Genomic DNA, 22,915 nt, shown 5'->3' with positions numbered 1-22,915 from the left:
GATGGACAATACTTTGAATATTAAATTTGTAACCATTTTACGTCAATAAAGTTTCAAATTTCGAAAAAAAACCGCACGAACTTAAACATAGTCCTATTAGCTAAAATATGATACAAATGCTTTGGTTTCGATGTTGTCAACATGTCTTTGAAATACCGCGTCAATGGTTATTTTTGATCGTGTTGTCGATTCAGTGCGATTGTTACACATTTTTAAATTGAATGTTGTATTGAGAAAGTCAATTGACGGAACCGCTGTGTCCAATGCAAAATTTACGTTAAAATCGCCACTTAAAATCATTGGAACTTTATTGTAATCTTTTCTAAGTATCCGCGATACTTCTGGTGTATACTTTATTAAATTTTCGTGAATGAATTCCGTGATGCTATTTATTGATTTTTTTTTTCTGTCGATACTCACGACACTTTTCTGTATTATTTTTCGGCATAATTGCGGTAAATATTTAAAAATGAAAATATTTACGAATATAAAAATACACACGCGGTTGCTATTATGAGCGTCCCCAGCAAAACCTGCGTGACCGAAACTCTAACACAATTACACATATGCACTCGTATTTGTTTGAAAATCGACTTTTTTTTTTGGTTCTCCGTCACCTTTGGAAAATGTGTAAACAGTAAGCAAACTTTATTCATATATTTTTCCTCATTTTTGCATCAGTAAAATCAAACAAACGCCGTAGCCGAATGGGTTGGTGCGTGACTACTATTCAGAATTCACAGAGAGAACGTCAGTTCGAATCTCGGTGAAAACACCAAAATTAAGGAAAACTATTTTTCTAATAGCGCTCACCCCTCAGCAGGCAATGGCAAAAATGGTATTTCTGCCATGAAAAAAAGCTCCTCATAAACATATCATAAAATAAAATAAAATAACTGTATAAAAAAATTTTTTTTCTTGTGATTCGAACCAAGGATTTTAGATCGGAAGCTCACATTGCTAGCCGCTCGGCTATCGCGCTATGCTGTCGGCGCTAGCATAAAAGTTATTTAGTTCGTCGCTACGTGTATATGTAATATTCGTAGCCAAGAGTGTCGCTTTTTTCGTTTCACTTTTTCTCAAATCACTCCCAACGATTCTAAAGAAGTTTTCACTTCAAAAACTTATTCTTAATTTTGGTATTTGACCGAGATTCGAACCAATGCTCTCTCTGAATTCCGAATGGTAGTCCCGCACCAACCCATTCGGCTACGACGGCCGCCATACGCCCCCATTTCTCAGAATTAGTCAAAACTTGGGCTGACCGAATGGACCGCGTAAGGCGTAGCCGTGGTGGGCCACGTATATATTTATGGCGGATATCATATTCAAAAAATAAATGCCATGAAATTATATACCGGAGTATAATAAAACAAAAGTAATTGCAACAATATTGCTGTTTCATATTATCATTTTAAGTTCTCAAGCTCTTAAAAAGCACCTGATTCTTTAAGAGTTTAATACATTTTTCTATATTTTCTTTTTATATCCCCCTAACACCATTTTTGCCTGGTGCACTCTTGAGAGTCTGGACTACACCGACAGTGCCCTTAGTAGTCCCTTTTTTTCTCTCAGCTCTCTTTTATGATATGTGGTCCTCTGCAGAGAAAAGTTTCAGTTCTTTTCATGTCATTGCTGCGCCTTCTTTTGCCATTTTATTTTCGTCCTTTCTTGTTTCTCTTTATGCCTCTAAAGCCAAGGAACGAGAGCAGGTGGTATTATTTGCATCGAAAGCATATAGCTTGTCGAAGCACTCAGGAACCAATGAGTATTCTATTAAACAGGATGATGGACCTTTGAGACCGGCTCGTGGCGATAATTTGCTACAAATTACCTTTACGTCATTGCCTGAAAAAAGGCAACGCAAAGGCAATTTCTAGTGTTTAATGCACGCAGTAGAGATCAAGCCGCAATGAGCTTGTACTTATGTCATACACATACACACTCTACCGCGACGGACGGCTTTAGACCGCCTTCTAAACCTTCAACAATCAGATAGGTTTACCAACAATTCCTCTACATATAAGTAAGTCGCCATTGAAAATTAATCATCACCAGTTATGCCTTTTTCATTTCTCTATGCGAATTCGAACTCTATCTCTGAGATCAAGCTCACAGTGCAAGCTGAAGTGCTCTTTCGAGAAGAAGAACCATTCTGGGTCTTCAAACACACCATGAAAACGGGTTCAAGAAAAGGTTCTCCGAAAGATAAATAAATGGGCCTTTGTGCTGGTGCTCGACCAATGAAAAATCCAGATGAAGCTGAATTGGTATTTTCTTGTCGCCAGCACATAAGCCCATGAAGGAAGAATCTACTGGCGAGGAGAGCATTATTGCACTTAGGCGATTAATGTGCCAGTGAATCAACAGGAAGTTTAGAGTGGTAAAGTGGAAGGAAGATTAGAGTCTCAAATATTGCACACACAGGCGCCCAGCATCGCTTCCTAAATGTAATCATGGAAACGAAAATAGCGATGCTAATACCACTGGAGATGAGATACCAGTGAATTGTGGTAATAAAAAATATTTAACGATACCCACGCAAGGCTAGCGCAAATGCAATTGCAAAAATAAAATTCTGAAGAATTTTGAATTATTAAGTAATATAAAAAGCTCTCGCTTATTTCATATCCTAGTCCGCGTTTGCTGTGCAAAGTAAAAAAAAGTAATTCATGTGGATTATGAAAAAAAACAACAACAAGGTTTTAAACAGAAGTCATTGCAAATAAATTAAGTCGATGTGGGAGTTGTTTAAGGGAATTGTGGACGAGCAGTTTTGCAGCAGATGCTGTGTTGTCAATCCCGCAATATTGTCTATGGGGGGTTTAAATAACCGCAACTCAGCAAGCGATGCTGACATAAAATCGATGTATGTATGTATGTGTGCGTATCTGTACACAAGGATACTAGTGCGAAAATCGTAAAATACTCGAGAAAGTGTCACTGCGTTGGCTTCTACAAGCTTTATATGAGGCACTCATGCGAATTTGAGAAAAGGCACACATACATACCAACGCAATGATCTGTACGTATATATTCACACCAGGCACAACTCAGTCTTGCTGGCGAATTGATTTTGATAAAAAACAAACACTAAATGCTGATGCCAGTAATGCCTCACTTGGCACAATAATACTTACATAGGTACATTACACATACAGTTACGGGTAATAAAGTGTGGATGGCCAGCCTACAAATTGAAAAGATAAACTGAAATTGAAAATGAATATACGAGAGACTAAAGCCAAATATACATTCAGCAAGTCTGATATTGAAGATTTTTTGCAAAATAAAGAGACGACCGTCTAAAGTCGGCCGTCACGGTCGACAATTTGTAGTGACGCAGGCACAAGCTCAGTGTGGTTCGATCTCTACTGCGTGCATTATATATAACATTAGGAAGAGTCTTCTCACAGCGTTGCCTTTTTTCAAGCACTGAGAGACTTGGGAAATTGTAGAAGAGTATGTACGTAGAGCCGGTACGTAGCAACATACCGGCACGAGCCGGTCTCAAAGGCCCATCGTACTGTTTAATAGAATCCTCATTGGTTCCTGAGTGCTTAGACAAGCTATATGCCTTCCTCGCAAATAATACTAACTACCTGCTATGAGGCATAAAGAGAAACAAGAAAGGAGGAAACTAAAATGGCAAAAGAAACCGCAGCAATAACATGAACAGAAGTGAAAATTTTCTCTGCAGAGGACCACATATCATAAAAAAGAGCTGAGAGAAGAAAAGGTACTACTAAGAGAACTAAACTGGACTGCACCCTCAAGAGTGCACCAGGCAAAAAAGGAGGATATAACAGAAAATATAAAAAATGTATTAAGCTCTCAAAGTATTGGGTATTTTTTTAAGAGCTTGAAACAGAAATTTTGTTAGAATCGCTTTTTGTTTTTATAATCCGGTAGATAATTTCATGCAGATTTGCTCAGAAGCTGTGAAAAATATTAGCCCTAATTAGCGAACACGATCGTTTGAAAACTGTTAAGGCTATTAGAAGGGGATTCATAGACTTCACTTTAGTATCGAAATTGCTATGGCACCCTTTGACCGAGGAATTTATTAAGGTATTGTAGATGCCAACTTTTTACTACAAAAAGTTGTCAAAATTATATAGAATGGGCAAAAAGATGCCAAAACTGGACTCATCTTCAATGGCAAAGTCATTTCCTAAGACGAGCTAAAATTAAGAAAAATTTCGCAGAAACGGAATGTCACATGGGTCCGGTTGAGCGAAGAGTGTGCGCGAACATCGGCTCACCATCAGCTAATAGCATTCGCATAGAAAATAATGGGCAGTTTCCTCGTTTGCATTCCATCCAGGTAAACACTGCGGCAGGCACCGTTGTAAGAAAACCCAATACTCTCAGCAAGATCTCCGTGCGAACACCATTCCAATTCTACAATTCTAAATTTATCTGTATTATTATTATATTTGTTTGTTTGCTTATTGTAACTGATCTGTTGTGTTCGTTTTACAGTAGTTAGGTCTGATGGGATGTTTGACCACCATCCTTTTGCTGAACCAACAAAGTGCAATTGAATTACTCTTTGCACAGAACCGAGAGACAATCTCAGGAACACCCATCCATGTAGATTCTACCTTAGCCAATGCATCCTCGATTACGCCGGCATTTTCATAGCCGGAAGTGAAATTCATTCATAATCCGAAATTTCATTCGAAAGTGTAATTACATGATGCAATAACTCCTGCGTTAAGGGTCTCCAGAAATTTAAAGACATCTATCTTAGATGGGGCGCTCTAAGTGACAGGCAATGCAGGTGTCTTTCGGCCGAATCTCAAAATATCGACACCAATGGACAGTTATTCCACAGTCTTTCAAGCGAATATCCAAATAATAGAAATTTGTGGCAGAGAATAATTTCGAAGTACAAATTCGAAAAGAATCTGCATTTTTTCAGACAGCCAGGCAGCTTTATGCGCACTGTAATGGCAATATCAATATTCTGGGAGCAATAAACGCCATCTTGCTATGCTAGGTACCGGGGCAAAAGGTTATAACGTCAATCAACAGGCGGATCACCTAGTGAAATTAGACACTATATCACAATTCCATAACCAGAACAATTTTTCAGGCTTACCAAAGCCCACATAAAAGAGGTTAGCATTGACTGAGAAGACAAAGTATTCATGCGCCCCTAAATGGAAAGGCAATACTGTTATGCTTCCAGCTAGAAGAGTATGAAGTAGGCTCCTAGACCTGGATGGAAAAGAACTTACGAGCTCTCACTGTATACTTATACCATACGGGGCATTGTAATCTTTGTTATCATTCCACGGAACTAGAACTGCTAGAAACCAGCGCCTAACTTTTCTGTGAACTGGTGAACGCCACTGCGAATATGTAGCTCTCGCAAGACGAAGACTAGTACATCTAGGTTGTGTGACTTTAAATCCGTTTTGATATGGAACAAAAAGCCTTAGGAAGTTTTTAAATTTATTAGAAGCCTCCAATTATAGGCTGAACCACAATAAAGCACATTAGGGGATAAGAGAGATGATCGTCGACTGATGCACTTTTATAATTCTATTTTGTATTTCTGCACTAGCTTGTATTTAGTCAAGAAGATGAAGTCGCCCGAAGAAACAATTAACACATGTTTTCTTAGGTGTTCACATTTCAATGCACGCAACCCTGTATACATGGAGAGCATAAAGTTGAAGCTGCACCCACATTTTTTTTCTTGTTTCCTATTACTACTACTGCCACAGGAAGCCACAAAATTCTGCTTGGCTGGAAATGAACGCTGGGCTGTTGCAAATATCTTAAGTAGCTTTTCAAGGTCGTTAGGCAAAAGTGCCTCATCCTGTTTGTACACAAGACTTGTATGAGTTGGTGAGTGCTCTGAATGTGATGTAAGCGAATACTGAGTATGACATAATAATAGAAAGGAAATATGCGGCAACTTGTTAGAGTTTTTATAGAGTATGAAAAAGTGGTTTAAAATTACCCTCAGACAATGTGAGATGTGCGCAGACGAACACTATTTTACAAGTTATTGGATATAGAAATTGAAATAAAATAAATACATAAATAGGTGGGTAGATAGGTAGGTAAAATGGTTGAAGTTCCACTATGGTTCTGTTGATGTAATGGTACGCACACTGCCCCAGACTATCGAAGAAAGGAGCACCCAGTGATCTTAATCGTCCAGCAGTCAAACCTGAACATTTACAGAGAAAGTGCTCATAATTCTTCCTCTCTGAAAGGTCCTCACAGCTGCTCCAATGGGGTTTAAATGGTAAACCTAGCTTTTCTGTTTGTGGACCGATCACCCAATGACCGGTAAACACAGCTATGAGTTGGGAAATTGAATGACGTGGAGTCGCTGGAGGAATCTCCGAGTCCTCCATATATTGTACTAGGGCCACAGGGTTTTCAAAATAGCACATGAAGAAATTGAGCCTGCGGCTTCCTGAGAAATAAGTTATGCAAGTCCACTTGAACAACAGTCAGGGGGATGCCGATGACCGGGTAGGTCATCACTTTTTCTAAGCGTGTATCCACTACCACTTTCTTTTTCAAATTTCAGTAACCACGTCAAGCTAGTTACGTTTTTTAGCAAGTTGTATACAGGGCCAAAAAATTCATAGCATACATTGCAGCCAGCGATTCACAAACGTTTGCAGGCGTCTCGTGATTACCGCGGTTACTTTCCATGTAGTGCAACCATATAGGGACAGATTTGGCATTTGTGTTAAATATGCGCAATTTGACATGAAGGCTGATGGTGTTAGATTGCCACGAAGGCGCGAGGATGCCAAATGGTGAAATAGCTTTGAAATAGCTTTCAAATCCTACACTTAACATCTACCTCAGAGCTGCCTTCGGGGGTGACCATGCAGCCAATGTAGCTGATGTGCGCCCACTACAACTGACTCTGATGTGATCTCATTGAGAAGCAGCGCTTTGGTGTTTATAGCGTTGATCTCGAGACCGGTACCTTGAAGCTTTTCCTGCATGGCTTGAGTAAGCAGTTTCAGGTCGCAAAGTTTATAAGCCAGTAAGTAGATATCATCCGCGTATGCCAGATATCTTTGATTACTGAAAGCAGCGCACGTGATGTCCTCGAGGGCAAGAACAAAAAATATGCATCTTTGCCGTGCACCACCGCTCAGAACTTGGAAAGTCTCAGAAAACAATCCTTTGTGCAGGACTGTAGCTCTCGTGTATCAGGGCAATTAGCTTATCGGGAATATCTCTTCTTCGCAGAGCAGACCAGATGATTTCCCGATTGATGCTGTCGAAGACTTTTTCAAAGTGAATAAAAAGCAAATGCGGCTTAGATTTATAATCAACACATTGCTCGATGCTGTCAAAATGGTCTACTGTATAGCCAGCTGTGAGAGTCGTTTGAATGAAATTCAGTTCCTTGTTTAATACCGAGGTTACCGCTTTTACTTATAGCCGAATTAAATTAAAGTCCAAACAAGATAATTACCTTGAATATAGGAGCCGAGTGCTTTGATGCCAACAACATTGCTTTATTGGAGAGGAAATCGCAATCCTGACATTTTTAGTATCCGTAAAAAGAGTGCTGAGCTTGGGCAACTTCTAGAGGGTTCGTGGAGCGCTATGCAGAAAAACTTAGCTGATATTCAACAAACTACTAAATAAACTTAAAACTCATTTTAATAAGAAACAGTTCACTTTGAAGCAGCATGAACTTTTTTTAACCACCAGAATCAGTTCATCTCTCGTTTTTTCTCAGTTTTTCGTCATGTGAAATTCATCATTGGAAAAAATATATGTATCAAATATTTTCACTTCTAACGGAGACCAACACTTTGGAACAATATTCATTGGATGCCATCCTACTGGCCACATTTTTTTCGTCATTGAAACCTACTTAACCCTGAAAAACTTAAAAGTGAAAAAGCACTTGCCATGCAAGCCTACACATAATATACATACATACATATATACATATATGCATAAACATCTAGGAGCACAAAGCTTCAATTCTTCGATGACTTGCTGAGCACTTTTATGCCTTAATGGCTTGTGGTAACTTTGCCAAGCGGTGACGGCGGCACCAAAGTAAGTCTATTGAAAACAACCCTTACAGTGGCGTCTAAGGTATTTAGTGTCAAGCTAAAATTTGCTATCTGGAGTGTACAAATACTTTTGTATGAGTGTGTGTGTACAAGTACGTTTGCACTTATCCGACCATCTATGTGCTTAAGAAGAACGTCGGCACTTGTAGATAGCTGAAGAGAAAATTTAATGGCATGTCCTTTGTGGGTGTATATAGTATACGAGTATGTGTAGGCGTAGAGGGATATAGAATGATAATACTCTTGTATGATCAACTTGTCTGCATATTAGTTGGTTTTAGAAAGTTCGTTAGAAAGTTAAAGACTCATTGGACTCAAATTAAAGACGCCTTGGTCCGTCTATAGGCGGTAGGGGGAAATCTGTACCGAGGCTGTTACCTCTGCCTAAGCTTCGTTTACCATTTAATCCGCATTGCAGAAGCTGAGGGGACCTTTCAGAGAAGAAGACTGATGAGCACTTCCTCTGTAAATATACGGGTTTGGTTTAGCCAAATGATTAAGGTCACTGGGTGCTCCTTTCTTCGACAGCCTGAGGCAGTCTGCCAACCTAAATTCCATCAATCTTCTTCATTGATTCAAAAGCTATGGCTGGTTGTAGATATCAGGTGCTTCAACCGTTTCACCTACCTAGGAGGTACCAACTAAAATAAGTGCCTCAGTGATTTGTTTATTTAAGAATTTGTTTTAATTTTTTTAGGATTTGCTTATAATCTCATATCTATACTAATATTATAAAGAGGAAAACTTTGTTTGTTTGTTTGTAACGAATAGGCTCAAAAACTACTGGACCGATTTTAAAAATTCTTTCACCATTCGAAAGCTACATCATCCACGAGTAACATGGATCATATTTTATTTTGGAAATAGGGCTCGAAATATAGGTCAAAACGTGGACCCGGGTAACCTTCGGATGGGTATGTACAATATGGGTATCAAATGGAAGCTGTTGGTGAATGCTTTAGTCCAGAGTATCTTTCATGCCGCTCCGTGACTAGGGTCTCGAGATAGAGACCAAAACGTGGACCCTAGAATGTGTTTGTACAATATGGATATCAAATTGAAGCTGTTGGTGAATGCTTTAGTACAGAGTATTTTTCATGCCGCTCCGTGACTGGGGTCTCGAGATATAGGTCAAAACGTGGACCCGGGTAACCTTTGGTTGTGTATGTACAATATGGGTATCAAATGAAAGCTGTTGATAAGTGCTTTAATACGGGGTAATTTTCATACCTATTGATGACTAGGGTCTGGAAATATATGCCAAAACGTGGACCCGCCGTGTCTTTGCACCGAATTAAACCAAACTTACACACATTGTTAAGGAGGTATTGAAGATGGTTTCCGTATAGTTTGGATACCTATTGGTAGATATGGTCTCGAGATATAGGTCAAAACCTGGACCCGGGTAACCTTCGGATGTGTATGTACAATATGGGTTTCAAATGGAAGCTGTTGGTGAATGCTTTAGTTCAGAGTATTTCCATCCGCTCCGTGACTAGGGTCTCGAAATATATGCCAAAACGTGGACCCGCCGTGTCTTTGAACCGAACTAAACCAAACTCACACACATTGTTAAGTAGGTATTGAAGATGATTTCCGTATAGTTTGAATACCTATTGGTAGATAGGGTCTCGAGATATAGGTCAAAACGTGGACCCGGGTAACCTTTGGCTGTGTATGTACAATATGGGTATCAAATGAAAGCTGTTGATAAGTGCTTTAATACGGGGTAATTTTCATACCTATTGATGACTAGGGTCTCGAAATATACGCCAAAACGTGGACCCGCCGTGTCTTTGCACCGAATTAAACCAAACTTATGCACATTGTTAAGTAAGTATTGAAAATGGGTTTCGTAAAGTTTGGTTGTAATTCGGAGCAGTGGCAACGGGTACAGCGTTCTTTTCAGCCAGCCATAATGTCGCTTACTTTTTTAACGCTTGGGGCGGAACTGAACTGTCAAATTGACAGTGTGAGTTACAATGTGTCAATATTTCTTTCTGATTTGGATGCCATAAGGAAAAAACGTAAGTGCAACATGTAAAAATTGTTAGTGAATTTTTTTGGAGTGGATTTTGGAACAGTGAATAATTTCTTACGAAATTTGAGAATTTAATGTGAAATCCGAATGAAATTATGTGTTCGTGGAAAAAACAATTTTTTTCGTTTTTTTTTTTTTGAAAAATATAAATGGATAATGGTTAAAAAAGCTCCAATGCTTAATAAAACATATAAATTGAAACGAAAAATTCATGGATGATCAGGAAAAAAGACGATTGTTTATTCATATGCGTTGATTTGAAATTTAAAAACAATCTTCTTTTTTCCTGATTTTCAATTTATATTTTATATTTACTTAAAAACAAATAGAAAAACAAAAAATATTGTTTATGCCAAAGCGCTTGAGAATAAAGAAATAAATAATATGAAAACCATATATTTTCTGTTGCAAACCATATCTATTCTATTTTAGTGTGCCCAGCGAAGGGGGCCGGGTTTGCTAGTTTCTTATAAAATTGAATTTTTTAAAATGCGTTTTTTTAACATGTTGGACTCGAATTGGTTTTGGGATATTCACGTGTTAAGAAAATCTTTTGCTAAAGTGGCAAAAAGATAGAGCACAAACTAATTGAGCTGAATAGTGAACTGGTAGTATTCTAGTGAACAAGTGGTATTTTTCCTGCAGGGTATTTGTCATATTTTCTTCGGCACGTTCTTTAATCGCATTTGTATATTTTATCCACGTTATGTAATAGTTTAGCTATATATTTAGTTATTCATAGTTTTCATTACTAAGCAGGAAGCATTGAATTATTTTCGAATGTGAATTTACATCTTGATTTCAAATAAATAATTCAATAGTTTGCGAATTCATTCCACGAAAAAATTTTCATTTTTAGAGATTGTCCCATAACACTTCACAGTCGCGTAAAGCCCACCGGAAAGGAAACTCAATTTATCATACCTCTCTTCAGTCACTCAGGCCGTTTTTCTTTAATGAGTTACTTAAGATACTTTCTGTAACATATTTCTCATATCCAAGCAGATATAAGAATAATATAACCGCCCTGTACTAGGGGCCGGTCACGGCCTGAATCGTCAACCACTTGGTATACACCAGCAGTCCCAGCCTAATCTACTCGCAATGCTTTTGATAGACGTAATTAACATTTCTGTAAGCTAGGAAGTAGGTAAACTAGGAAGTAGCTGCAACATTACAATCGAAGTAGCCAAATGATGCAGAGGGCAATCGCCACCTCTGCATTACAATTCGTTCGTCTTTCGTCAGTCCGTTTAGAGATGGTTAAATATATTCACGGAGGCAGTAAATGTCAAAAACTAAGAATGCGAAATAAACACGGTTAAATTTTATATTTTTTCTTCCGTGTAATTTACAATTTATTTTTATAGAAATACTTTTAGAACACCTTTTCCTTGGCAAAGCTGTAAAAATTTGATTATTTTCCATTTATAACTCCTAGAAAGGCTGAAAGATGATATAACACCCCAGAAAATTTCTATTTTTTTTCACAAATAATTTTTTTTCAAAAATAGCTCAAAAATCTATTAATTTGATTCGGTTGCTAAAATTTTTAAACATTTTAATGCAGACCTTTTAAGGGGAACCGGTGACCTAGAAATTTCAAAAAATCGATTTTTTTTGGTTTTTCCGATATTTCGGAAGTATAGTATCTTAAGAATATAATGTGAAAATTTCATCCGGAAATTCTCAATATTATAGCATCTACAGCCACTTCTGAACCTCATTCTTTAAACTCAACTGGAAATCGTCTGAAATTTTAATATGTTGTTCACAACATCAATGGCTATCAGCCGTACTTGAATCATATTATTATTTCAATTATTTCGCATTTATTACATTAAAAGACTGAAAAAAACCTGATTTTTAGAGTGTCAAATTCAAAACCGCGCCATTTTGTAAATTTTGTTTTTTATTCTAGTACCGGACATGACTACTGTCACACTGATTAATAATTTTTTTTGGCTTTTATGTTTCAGATAAATAGAAGAGTCAAAATTGACAACACCGTCCATGTCCAATTTTTCGACTTAAGCGTCATTTTTTAAATAAAAAAAAAAAAAAAATTTTTCAATTTTGTATGTAAAAGAAGTTAAATAAAGAGACTAAAATATTTTAATATCGTTTTTCATTTTTTTATTGTAAAAAAAATTCCTGAAAATACCCTAAATTTTTGAGCTCTAAACCACCGGGACTCCTTAAGTTTAAACTCTTCTATCATCGGAGGTGAATTTTCCGAAAGTATTTCTTTAAAAGAAAGTATTGTATACAGCGTTGCCCATATTCGACGGACGCATGTGTTTTTTGGGTCCATTCCAATCGACGAGGCTTGTCCGCAGGCAAAAATCTTTGCGTCAATTGAATCTTATACGGGAATAAATGCAAATCAATGCGGATAATTCGTTGTAAAGTGGTCCGAGCAATGCCCAACTGCTGAGGACGGCCATGACGTCTCAACACCGGCCCGTACAAGAGCAATTTGGCCTCTTTGGATTAGAAGGAGCATCACCAGTCGAAAACCTTTCGTACAAACGTTTAATGGCGCATTTTTCACATTATTTAATTTTTATATGCACGTTGAGTTTTCACAATTGACTTCTTTTGTTGAATGTAAATTTCAACAATTTGGGAGCGCTCGCGTGGCGTGTACTGTTCCATAGTAAAAATCTGCTTGGACTGACGCTTCCAACGCGGTATGACATTAAGCGATCTGACGTCTCTGTCAAAAAATACAGGGTACGAATAGGTACTTTCAAATCGGCTCAGCTAACGAAAATCTTTTTTAAAACTTTTATTTTCCATAAAAATTTTGGCAGAAGTCTTAAAATCTAAAAATGTTTATAATTCCGGTGGAAAAACTGCAATGTTTTTTTATTGAGGCACCCTAATATATTTATACATACATACATATGTGAACACTTCATCGAACTTGAATCGGTTATCGATTTGATCTGCGAAGGACTAATTTGATTAAGGTTAATGTTGAGGAAGGTCTTCGTGTTCCAAACAAGCACTATAGCTATTATCATTATGGCAATGACGTTTGAAGTGGAATTCTTATCAACTTACATTCCAGTGAGCCGCTCAAGATGGCATTGGGACATTTAGAAAACAGCAGTGAATTGAAGTACTGAAAAGACTATTTAATCAAATGTATGATCGAATATCGACAACTGGTCAAACTCTAACAAAAAAAAATCGAAATCAAGTCGATTGCGTTATGACAGTCACGTCTTCAGTTGTTTGCAACTAATCACTAGCTAAGGACTTAAGAAGAACAATTTGTGGCAACGAGCGCGATATATTCTACTTCAAGCAACCCAAAACAAGTTGCAATACAAACGAACAAAACGACCATTTCTGCCCCAAATCAAATTTCGGTCGATTGCCAGTGAGCTTAAAAACAGTGCCATAAAAGAAACAACGTTGTCACTATCATGGCTGCCAAACCGGCAGCGGGATGGGGAACAGCGCAAAACATATTGAAGCATTATCGGAACCCAACAAATTTGAAAGACGAAAATGCTTAAACATCAGATGCTGGACGATAGAAAATGCTGTGGAAAATTTTACCATATCCCTTGTATTGAACTCGAGATTTCGGTGACTGGAGGAGGAGCCCATCGAACTCTCCCTACTACGAAATACGAATAAGAAAAGCACAGCTAAGCAGCTGACACTCGAGAAATCTCCAACTTTCCCAACTAAATCCACGATAAGCCTCTTTACCACCTGAACGAAGGAGGTCAAACTATAGTTAAAGGTCAAAGTCTATGGCACACCTCCTTTTCTGCTAAGGTCCAAAACCGCAACAAGGTCGTCACAAATCCCTTATCGGTAGTACTTGGAGCAAAGACAAAGAAATGTTGCTCGTTTACATTTACAGCAATTGGCCGGCCGGTTCTGAATTATGCTGAGCCCCCCGGACAGCCTTCCTAAACTCCCGACCTCTGACTGTCGTCATTGGAGTCCAACCCCCAACCGAACCAAGACGAAGAGCTTCGGCTAGCCCGAGAGTCCCGCGTGACCTTGACACAATTACGTTCTAAATATCAGGTTAAACTCCTACCTATCCAGAATTGATATACCAAATATATATACCGATAATAATATATAATAAATATACCGATATACCCAACATATGTCCAGCATGTGAAGGCACGCCGCACGACACTAACCACCTTTTCACAGGCCCCATCAAACCTACTCACCTAACACCCGTCTCCCTCTGGACCCAACCTGTAGAAACACCACGTTTCTTGGGTCCACCGTTTGGTGAGTTAGAGAAGACCACCGGTAACTATATCGTACTGACAACAACATATTCCAAAAAGCTGGAGGAGGGTTAAGGTGATTTTTATTCCTAAAACTGGCAGACGCGGTCATGATACAGCGAAAGATTTCAGACCCATCAGCTTATCCTCCTTCATTCTCAAAACTCTCGAGCGATTGTTGGAGGTATATCTCAGGGAGAAGATTACAGACACAACGATTTCACCATCTCAACATGCTTACCTTGTTCTTAATATGTTAGGCATAGACATAGGTCTCAGCGAATGGATAGAGAACAGTCTTAAACTAGAATAATTATCGGTGAAGTAGGCAGCAGCACGGTAAAACGCTTTGTCAACAGGGGAACCCATCAGGGAGGAGTCTTATCCCCTCTGCTGTGGTATGGAAGGAGCTCTGGTATTACTCAGCATTTGGGCCACGGACTGTGGTTTAATTGTAAGCCCGAGAAAAACTGAACTGATGCTATTGACCAAGAAAACCAAGGTACCAAACTTTAATCTCCCAAAACTGAACGGCGTCAGTTTCACGCTAACCCAACAGGCAAACTACCTAGGTGTTATCCTAGACCACAAACTCAGCTGGAAGTCCAACGTAGAGTACAGGGTAAAGAAAGCGAATATAGCACTTAACACGTGTGAGAGAATGATGGGGGGGTCTGCAACCGAAACTTTCCAATTGGTCCTATACAGCCATTGTAAGGCCAATACTTACATATGCGGCACTAGTTTGGTGACCTGCAACAGAAAAGAAACACAACAAAACAAACTAACTGAACAATATACAACGAACAGCGTGTATCTTAACTACAGGAGCGCTTAGCACCAGTCCTACTGAAGCGCTCAATGTACTATTTAACTCATATGCTAGCATTAGATTTACATATAAAAACGATTGTCGCCTGCAGCGTGGTGAGACTCAGAGACATAGGAAGATGGACAGCAAGGACGTACGGTCATAGCAAGATCCCCCTACAGGGACCCTCGCTGCTCAAAAACAGATCAGACTACACAGTCCCCGACCTAAACTTCAAGAAACTTCGTTTTCCACCAAGAGTCGAATGGAGCAAAGGGAAGGTGATTGAAAGACACGACGTGTTCCAGGCAGAACTGTTAGCGATCAGAGAAGCATGCAAATCACTAAAACTCTACAAGGAAGTTGGTGCAAGAGTAGCTATCTTCTCAGACAGTCAAGCAGCTATAAAGGCCTTAGACTCTAACTCCATTTCAACTAAACTAGTCTTACAGTGTAGTGAGGAGCTTAGTCATTGGCTTGAAATCACTCTGATATGGGTTCCCGGTCACAGGGACATACGGGGTAATGAGATAGCGGATGAGCTAGCAAGAAAAGGCTCGAGACTAGAAATAGCAGAGGCGGTGGCAGTCTCCACCCCACTCAACACATTAAAAGCATCCATTGCTTCACACTATCATGCTTTAGTCGAAAGAAGATGGAAGCAATTAACTACATGTATTACAACAAAAAACACATGGCCGACGTACAAAATCCAAAGGACGGATGACCTGTTAGGATGCTCTCGGCCAAACATCTCACGCATCACTGCAACCCTTACAGGCCATTGGAAAGTAGGATATCATGCAGCTAGACTCAATCTACCCATCAATCCTATCTGCAGGAGCTGTCAAGCGGAAGGTGCGAAGGAAAGTCTTTTCCACTACTTATGTGAATTTCCAGGGCTAGCTAGGGCACGACTCCGCTCCTTGGGTAAGCCTTTCCTGCAGCAAATTAATGAGATCTCAGACATCGAGATAAAGAATTTGCTGATATACTTGGACCTCACTAAATTGATTTGACTGAGAACAAAAAAAAAAACTTATCATCGCACGAGGACGGTGGTAGTAAAACAGTGCCGGTCACTAATTAAGATTATTTCAGAGGAAATACTCAAGCACGTCAACAACAACAAGAGGAGCTGATAAAACTGGAGCACTCCGTATGCAGAACGCCTTTGGAGGAAAGTTTCACCATTGGATTTCAGTTGTGCGCAGCTAAATTCACCAGAAAAGCGACCTGCTATCTGTGTTGACTATCGCGGGATCAATATTTTTGATATTTCATCGATCGCTTTATTTAATTTTTGCATTTAAGCGATATCACCATCCAGCGCTATCAGTGGGACAATTAAAGCGATTGAAAGCCAAAATTAGCCGAGAATGGCCTTGATTATGTACTTTCTCTATTGGAAAAAAGTAGTATCTAGGCCATCGACTTTTCTTCTTAGCTAAGTTTGTAAGCAAGTTATCTAATCTTACCTAATATAAGCAATGATATCCCAGGTCATTATAGAATTAAGTAAAAAACTTACCCTGCTTTCTTAGCAAACTTTGTAAACAGGTTATCTAATCAAATGAGCAACTGAGACGGCGGATGGGTGTAAATTATTTTTTAATGGCTTTTCAAAAATTGATTTACTAGCACTAATTAGAAAAAAGCTCCTAGTATAAAACGAGCCAAAAAAGGGGTGAACACTTACATTGTTCTTGACGATGCACCAAAGCAGACATGGAAATTAAGAATTTTCCACTCGTAATTTGTATCATTGCTGCAGTAGCGGCAACAAGCTGCACTGCTGCAACGAATGGCACCACCGTCGCTGTCCCGTTTCTGTCTCCAGAAAATCGCATTTATGGTGGCCAAGACGCTGCTGAAGGACAATTTCCTTACCAAGTGTTGGTGACACGCAATGGTGATGGCTATATCGTCGTTTGCGGTGGCGCGATCATCTCAAGAAATTATGTTGTGACAGCAGCTCACTGTGTGAGCGGGTAAATATCCTATAACAGCCTTTGCATTTGTCTATCTCTTTACTTTAAACGCTCTAACTGTAGAGGTTATTCCGCATCGAACTTCTCGGTACGTGCCGGCACTGTGACGTTCAACTCAGGCGGTGTGGTGTCACCAGTCGCTGAGGTGAAAATACATCCTGAATATAGTTCATTCAACTACGATATAGCTTTGCTGAGACTCAATCAATCGCTTGATTTCACCGATGACATAAAACCAATACTACTTGCCAGCGTCGAAGTACCCGAAAACTCGTCAGTCATAATAACAGGGTGGGGTGGTGTGTCGAGTGGCGGTCTGGCCTCAACGTTACAGTATAATACAGAGATTGCGCTAAATCATGATACGTGCATCGAACGTATGACCACACTGGCGGACTCAATGAGATGTCTTGGCAAGAGTGTTGGTAATGGCATTTGTGGTGGCGATTCTGGTGGTCCGGCGGCTTACAATGGAGTGCTTATAGGTGTGGCATGTTTTAGTGTTAATGGTTGTGGAAGCAGTATACCAGATGGTTTTACCAATGTTGTTTATACACGAGACTGGATACGGGCGAATTCTGACGTCGATTGTACTTGTGCTTCTTGAACAAAAAGCAAACATTTTTCCTGTTAGAAATTAGAATAATAAAATTTCACTCAATCAACTTCGGTTTGTGTATCCGCAGCTGAAAAGGAGTTAAAATTGCTACCTTCACTCAATTATAAAAGGGTGCACAAATGAATATTCCAATTTTCTTTCTGAGTACTGTTTTTGATAAATAAAAATAATTGTAATTGTGTAAATGATTGTGAGTAATGGAAAGCTAGGTCACAAGAGTGAAATATTTTTTTAAGAGCCTAGATGATATTGACATCATCGGCCTTAAGAACCGCGCTGTTAGTTCTGCGTTTTCCAAGCTGGAAAAAGACACAAAACGAATGGATCTGGTGGTGAAGGAGGACAAAACAAATTACCTCCTGTCAACAAACAAACAGTCGGAGCACTCGGCACTCACGTCTCTATTGAAAGTTATGATTTCGAGGTTCTAAGAGACTTTGTTTATTGAGGAACCAGCATTAACACCGATAACAAGGTGAGCCTTGAAATCCAACTGAGAATCTCTCTTGCCAACAAGAGCTACTTTGGGCTAAGTAGGCGATTAAGTACTAATATCCTCTCTCGACGAGCAAAACTAACCCCCTACAAGGGGGTCCTAACGATGACAACATCCGATAGACGTTCCTTGGAGTGGTTTAGGGAAAGATTCTGTCTAAGATTTTTGGACCTTTACACGTTGGCGATGGTGAGTATCATAGGCTATGGAACGATGAGCTGTATGAGCTTTACGACGACATATACATAGTGCAGCGAATAAAGATCGAGCGGCTTCGTTAACTGCGTCAACTGAGTCGCTCTCACGGCAGTCAGTTCTATGCTCCGGCTCTGAAAGTATTGGATGCGGTACCAGTTGGCGGTAGCAGTCGAAGAGGAAGGTCTCCTCTACGTTGAAAAGATCAGGTGGAGAAGGACTTGGCCTCACTTGCTGTGCCCAACTGGCGCTTCAGCGGTTATCGCGCCAATTAAGAAGAAAATCGTGTAAGCGACTATCGCTCAAATCAAGAAGAAGTTTGTCAAATATAATTGACGAATTCAGGGAAGATCGTGCAAAATCAATTGTTGTGTCAGAAAATATCGAAGTTGTGCGTGAAATGAATAAAATCGTCATATTACATACCGTGAGACTGAGGCATCTTTGGAAATTAGTATGACAAGCGTGAACAAGATTTTGCATGACCACCTTGTGGTAAAAAATATGTGTGCACGTTGGATCTCACACAATTCAAAAAATGCCCTGGAAGTGCGACTAAATAAAGTGTTTCAAAAATTTGTACAGATTACTGCTAAAGTGCTTGGGTTATCTGGAATAATATTTTGTGAAGCAATAAAGCCGTTTTCAACGGTTCTCAACGTTCTGCCAAGGTTCATGATCCCATTGTTTAGCCAGAAATGTAAATAGTAACCCTCGTCACGTCGATCTGTAGATATTTTAAAGGATTTTTTCTTGCACAGAAAATGTCCTCAATATGCAAAATGTTTTAGAAACACTAAGAGTTTATACAATCTGTGAAAAACAAAAACCAATTTTTAAATCGAACAGGTATTGGCGGTTTTATTAACATATAAATCTCAATGAACTTCAAAGTAAGTACAATATGGGAGAATGGTTCCATATGTAGAAGTTCACGCAAGTCGGGAAAGTCTTTGAACGCCTTCCGATTGGGAGTGGTCAGGCCAATTCTTCTGCATATGGTCCAACAGCTGACAACGTCGGGGTTTTACCCAAGTATTCTCAGGGTAGCTTCCGAACACCCGTTTAGGAACGAGCTAATGTGAGAAGGTGAAACAGCCTAGTATATCTGCGCGCTGCAATGTAAAAATAACTCCAATGAAAACGAAAACAAAGTCTCGAATTAGAACTGCATACTCTGATGACGACCACTCCGAATGCACTAAGGATTACGATTTGAGGGTATGCATCTGGAATCTTCGGTTCCTTAATGGAGAAGGTGCCTCTATCGGCTGGTTGATGTCCTCGTGAGAGTAAAGACTGACATCACTGCCATCCAAGAGATGCGATGGCCGGGGCAAGGCAAGAAAAACATAGCACCTTGCGACGTCTACTAAAGCTGCCATGTAAAGGAGCGCAAATTCGGTTTTGGATTTGTTGTGGAAGAGAGACTTCGTCACCAAGTACTGCCGTTCACTCCGTCTCGCTTCAAAGCGAGATTTTCAACATCTCCCACGCCCCGACGGAAGAGGATGGTGTGCCCATAGATTACTGCTATCAGTGCCTGGAACGTTCCTAAGAGTACTGCCCCCGCCACAACATGAAAATCGTGCTTGGCGACTTCAATACCAGGATGGCAAAGAGGGAATATTTGGTCCCACCGTCGGGAAACTCAGCCTGCACTACGAAACATCCGGTAACAGACAGAGGCTGATCGACTTCGCCGGGGCTTGAAACATGGTAGTCTGCAGCATTCGACGATTATTTCTGGGTTTTTCATATCCTCCTCACTGCGAGTTGCATCTCTTGCTTAAAGTTCCTCCGTAAACATGTCCTTTCGTTTTGAGCATTAAGAAGTCACGCTTGCCTATCCATTTCGCTGCTATAACGCCGGAGGATTCACGTGCAATGAAATATTTTTTCCTTTCGAAAATAAAAAACAAAATACTCTGTTAGCACCTGTATCAAAATTTCTTAACAGAGGCAGCGAACATTTAAACTTTTTTCTTTAATCCCAAACCGTTAGTTGGTGACATCTCGCAAAATAATGTGGATTGTCAGTCTAAGCGACCGATTTCACAAAAAAAAACTAACAATTAAAAAATTGTGAATCAGTAAGATGTGCTGAAGTGTTCTTGATACGCTCAAAATGATTAAAGCTTAATACTTATCATATAAAGGGTGGTTAAATTTCAAGGGCCGATGTTGAATGTGAACCACCACCTAAACGTCAAGTTTTTTTCTGCATTTCATTTGACATTTCTCAATTTCAGACTAACTCAATTTGAACCATGGAAGGATACATAATCGAGCAACGTGTTAAAGTTATTCTGGCATATTATGAAAACGGGCGTTCAAATCAAAATGCATATCGCGCACTTCGTGATTTTTTCGGTCAATTTAATCGTCCAAATGTGCGTACAATCGGAAAAATTGTGCAAAAGTTTGAGCAAACCGGGTCCGTAGGAGATGTGAAAACACCAGTGCATGCGCGTACAGCTCGTACTGCAGAAAATATTGCTGTGTGGTTGAAGACAACTGCACCTCTCACGCTCGTCGTTGATGAACATTATGCATATAGACTTGCATTTACACGCTTACAAGGAGCAACTGACTCAAGAATTAAAGCCTCTTGACCAATTCAAGCGTCGTCAATGGTCAGAATGGTGACAGGAAATGGCAGCAGTGAATTATCAATTTTCGAATAAAATCATCTTCAGTGATGAGGCACATTTTCACCTCAGTGGATTCGGCAATAAGCAGAATTGCCGCATTTGTGCGAATGATAACCCAAGAGTGACTGCCGAAAAACCAATGCACCCACAGAGAGTGACTGTTTGGTGCGCTTTATGGGCCGGCGGCATCATTGGGCCGTATTTTTTCGAAAATGAGGCTGGTCAGGCAGTTACTGTGAATAGTGTTAAGTGTTCAAGTTTCATACTGGAATTCTATTCTTCAAGTATCATCCACAATATGGGCACTTCAGTAATCCGCAGGTCCTTGTGATTCTGACTGTCCGGATTGCCACTGATTCAGGCCTTCCTAATTTCTCAACGCATTTCACTTCCGCAGCAAACATTTTTGCTTACACATTCACACACAACTATCCATTCAACTCGTGGCATGCTTCCGACATGTGCAATTCCTGGGTTCAAGGCCACGAGTAGATAGGAAGCTTAGTGTGTTTGTGTTCAAATTGGTAATCATAAGTTTAGAAAATTAATGTTTTGCTGACTTACACAGACTTGTGGGCGTCAGATGCGCGCAAAACCGCATTTTCAAGCATACAAAAATGTATAGAGTAAGAAAACTTAAAATGATACAAAGTGCTAAACAAATTATTCCTGAATAAGCTAATCAGCGTTAAATAAAAAATTTCAAATGGTGTTTTACGTACTTTTTCGCATGCATAAAGTCATAAGTAGCACCACACTTTTCACAGCGTCAGAAGTAGAGCAAAATTAAAAAGCACTAGTAAGCAAAGTATGAATTGAAAAACCCTCAATTTGCCTAAAAGTCCACACAGCACATATGACGTAAGAGCATAAACACTCAACCGACGGAAAAAGTGTTTTAAACTTGCATGCTTCATGTAAGTGTGTAATACTCGTATTATATGTATGTATGTAGTGTGGTATATGTACTTGCAGACGTGAGAGCAAAGGTTTGTGATTGTAATGTGTATTTTACGAGCAAACGCCCTTTTATAGCCACACCAGCAACAGTGTGTGTAGAAAGCGCGCATGTAGGCGATCACACCTCGAATGCTTGCATTAGTATACAAGTTAAATGAGTAGATGAGTGTATGAGTAAGTATAAGTTTGTAGCATACATTTTGGCATATATGATATTAAACAGATTACAGTTTTGGCTTTTTGATGTCAAGTGTGCGACAATAAATGAAGGCTGTATGTGAAGGAAACTTTAGCGATTGACGTCGTTGATATTTATTTGTATAAAAAAACCACAAAAAAGTTTACCAGATAATTCATCACGCTCAAAACGCAAATGTAAAACAAAACTTTAGTGAAAGTAAGATACAACATTTTAAATTCTGATTACGTACACCCACATGTGCATCTGCGTCACGTCACCTCGCCGCCACTCCTTGCATAACCCCTGCTGGCGTTTGCTGTCATACGCTGATGTGCAAAAGTGTAAACTGCTTATTTATTTATATGTTTGTAAAATAAACCGTTTTAATCAAGTGAGAATGAAAACTGTAAGTAATTACTTTAAATTGCTTGAAAGGATAATGCAAGCTTAAAAGAAGTGTTCAAGCATAAATAAGAGGATTTATATTTTAAATTGTTACAGCTGAAAGTTTACGCTCAAGCTGTTGTGTGTATGTAATTGACGCGTACACTTTTTTTGGGTGTTTGGCCGGGCTTCTCCTCCTATTTGTGGTGCGCGTCTTGATGTTGT

General features: G+C 39.4%; 1 protein-coding gene across 1 annotated transcript; it reads left to right on the top strand.

Annotated features, from left to right (window-relative positions):
- Nucleotides 1–16,901: 16,901 nt before the first annotated feature.
- Nucleotides 16,902–18,005, top strand: LOC129236952 (serine protease SP24D-like). Its single transcript, XM_054871275.1, has 2 exons — nucleotides 16,902–17,201; nucleotides 17,265–18,005. Exons 1-2 carry the CDS (start codon nucleotides 16,939–16,941, stop codon nucleotides 17,806–17,808), a joined length of 807 nt encoding a protein of 268 aa, XP_054727250.1. The 5' UTR covers nucleotides 16,902–16,938; the 3' UTR covers nucleotides 17,809–18,005.
- The last annotated feature ends 4,910 nt before the right edge of the window (nucleotides 18,006–22,915 follow it).

Source organism: Anastrepha obliqua, chromosome 2, assembly GCF_027943255.1.
Source record: "Anastrepha obliqua isolate idAnaObli1 chromosome 2, idAnaObli1_1.0, whole genome shotgun sequence".
NCBI lineage: Eukaryota > Metazoa > Arthropoda > Insecta > Diptera > Tephritidae > Anastrepha > Anastrepha obliqua.
Note: the sequence above shows the minus strand (reverse complement) of the source record. Positions and strands in the feature narration are given on the sequence as shown.

Coding starts and splice junctions, on each gene's coding strand:
- LOC129236952 (XM_054871275.1), top strand. CDS start 16,939: ATGGAAATTAAGAATTTTCCACTCGTAATTTGTATCATTGCTGCAGTA. Junction 17,202..17,264: donor GCAGCTCACTGTGTGAGCGG/GTAAATATCCTA, acceptor CTCTAACTGTAG/AGGTTATTCCGCATCGAACT.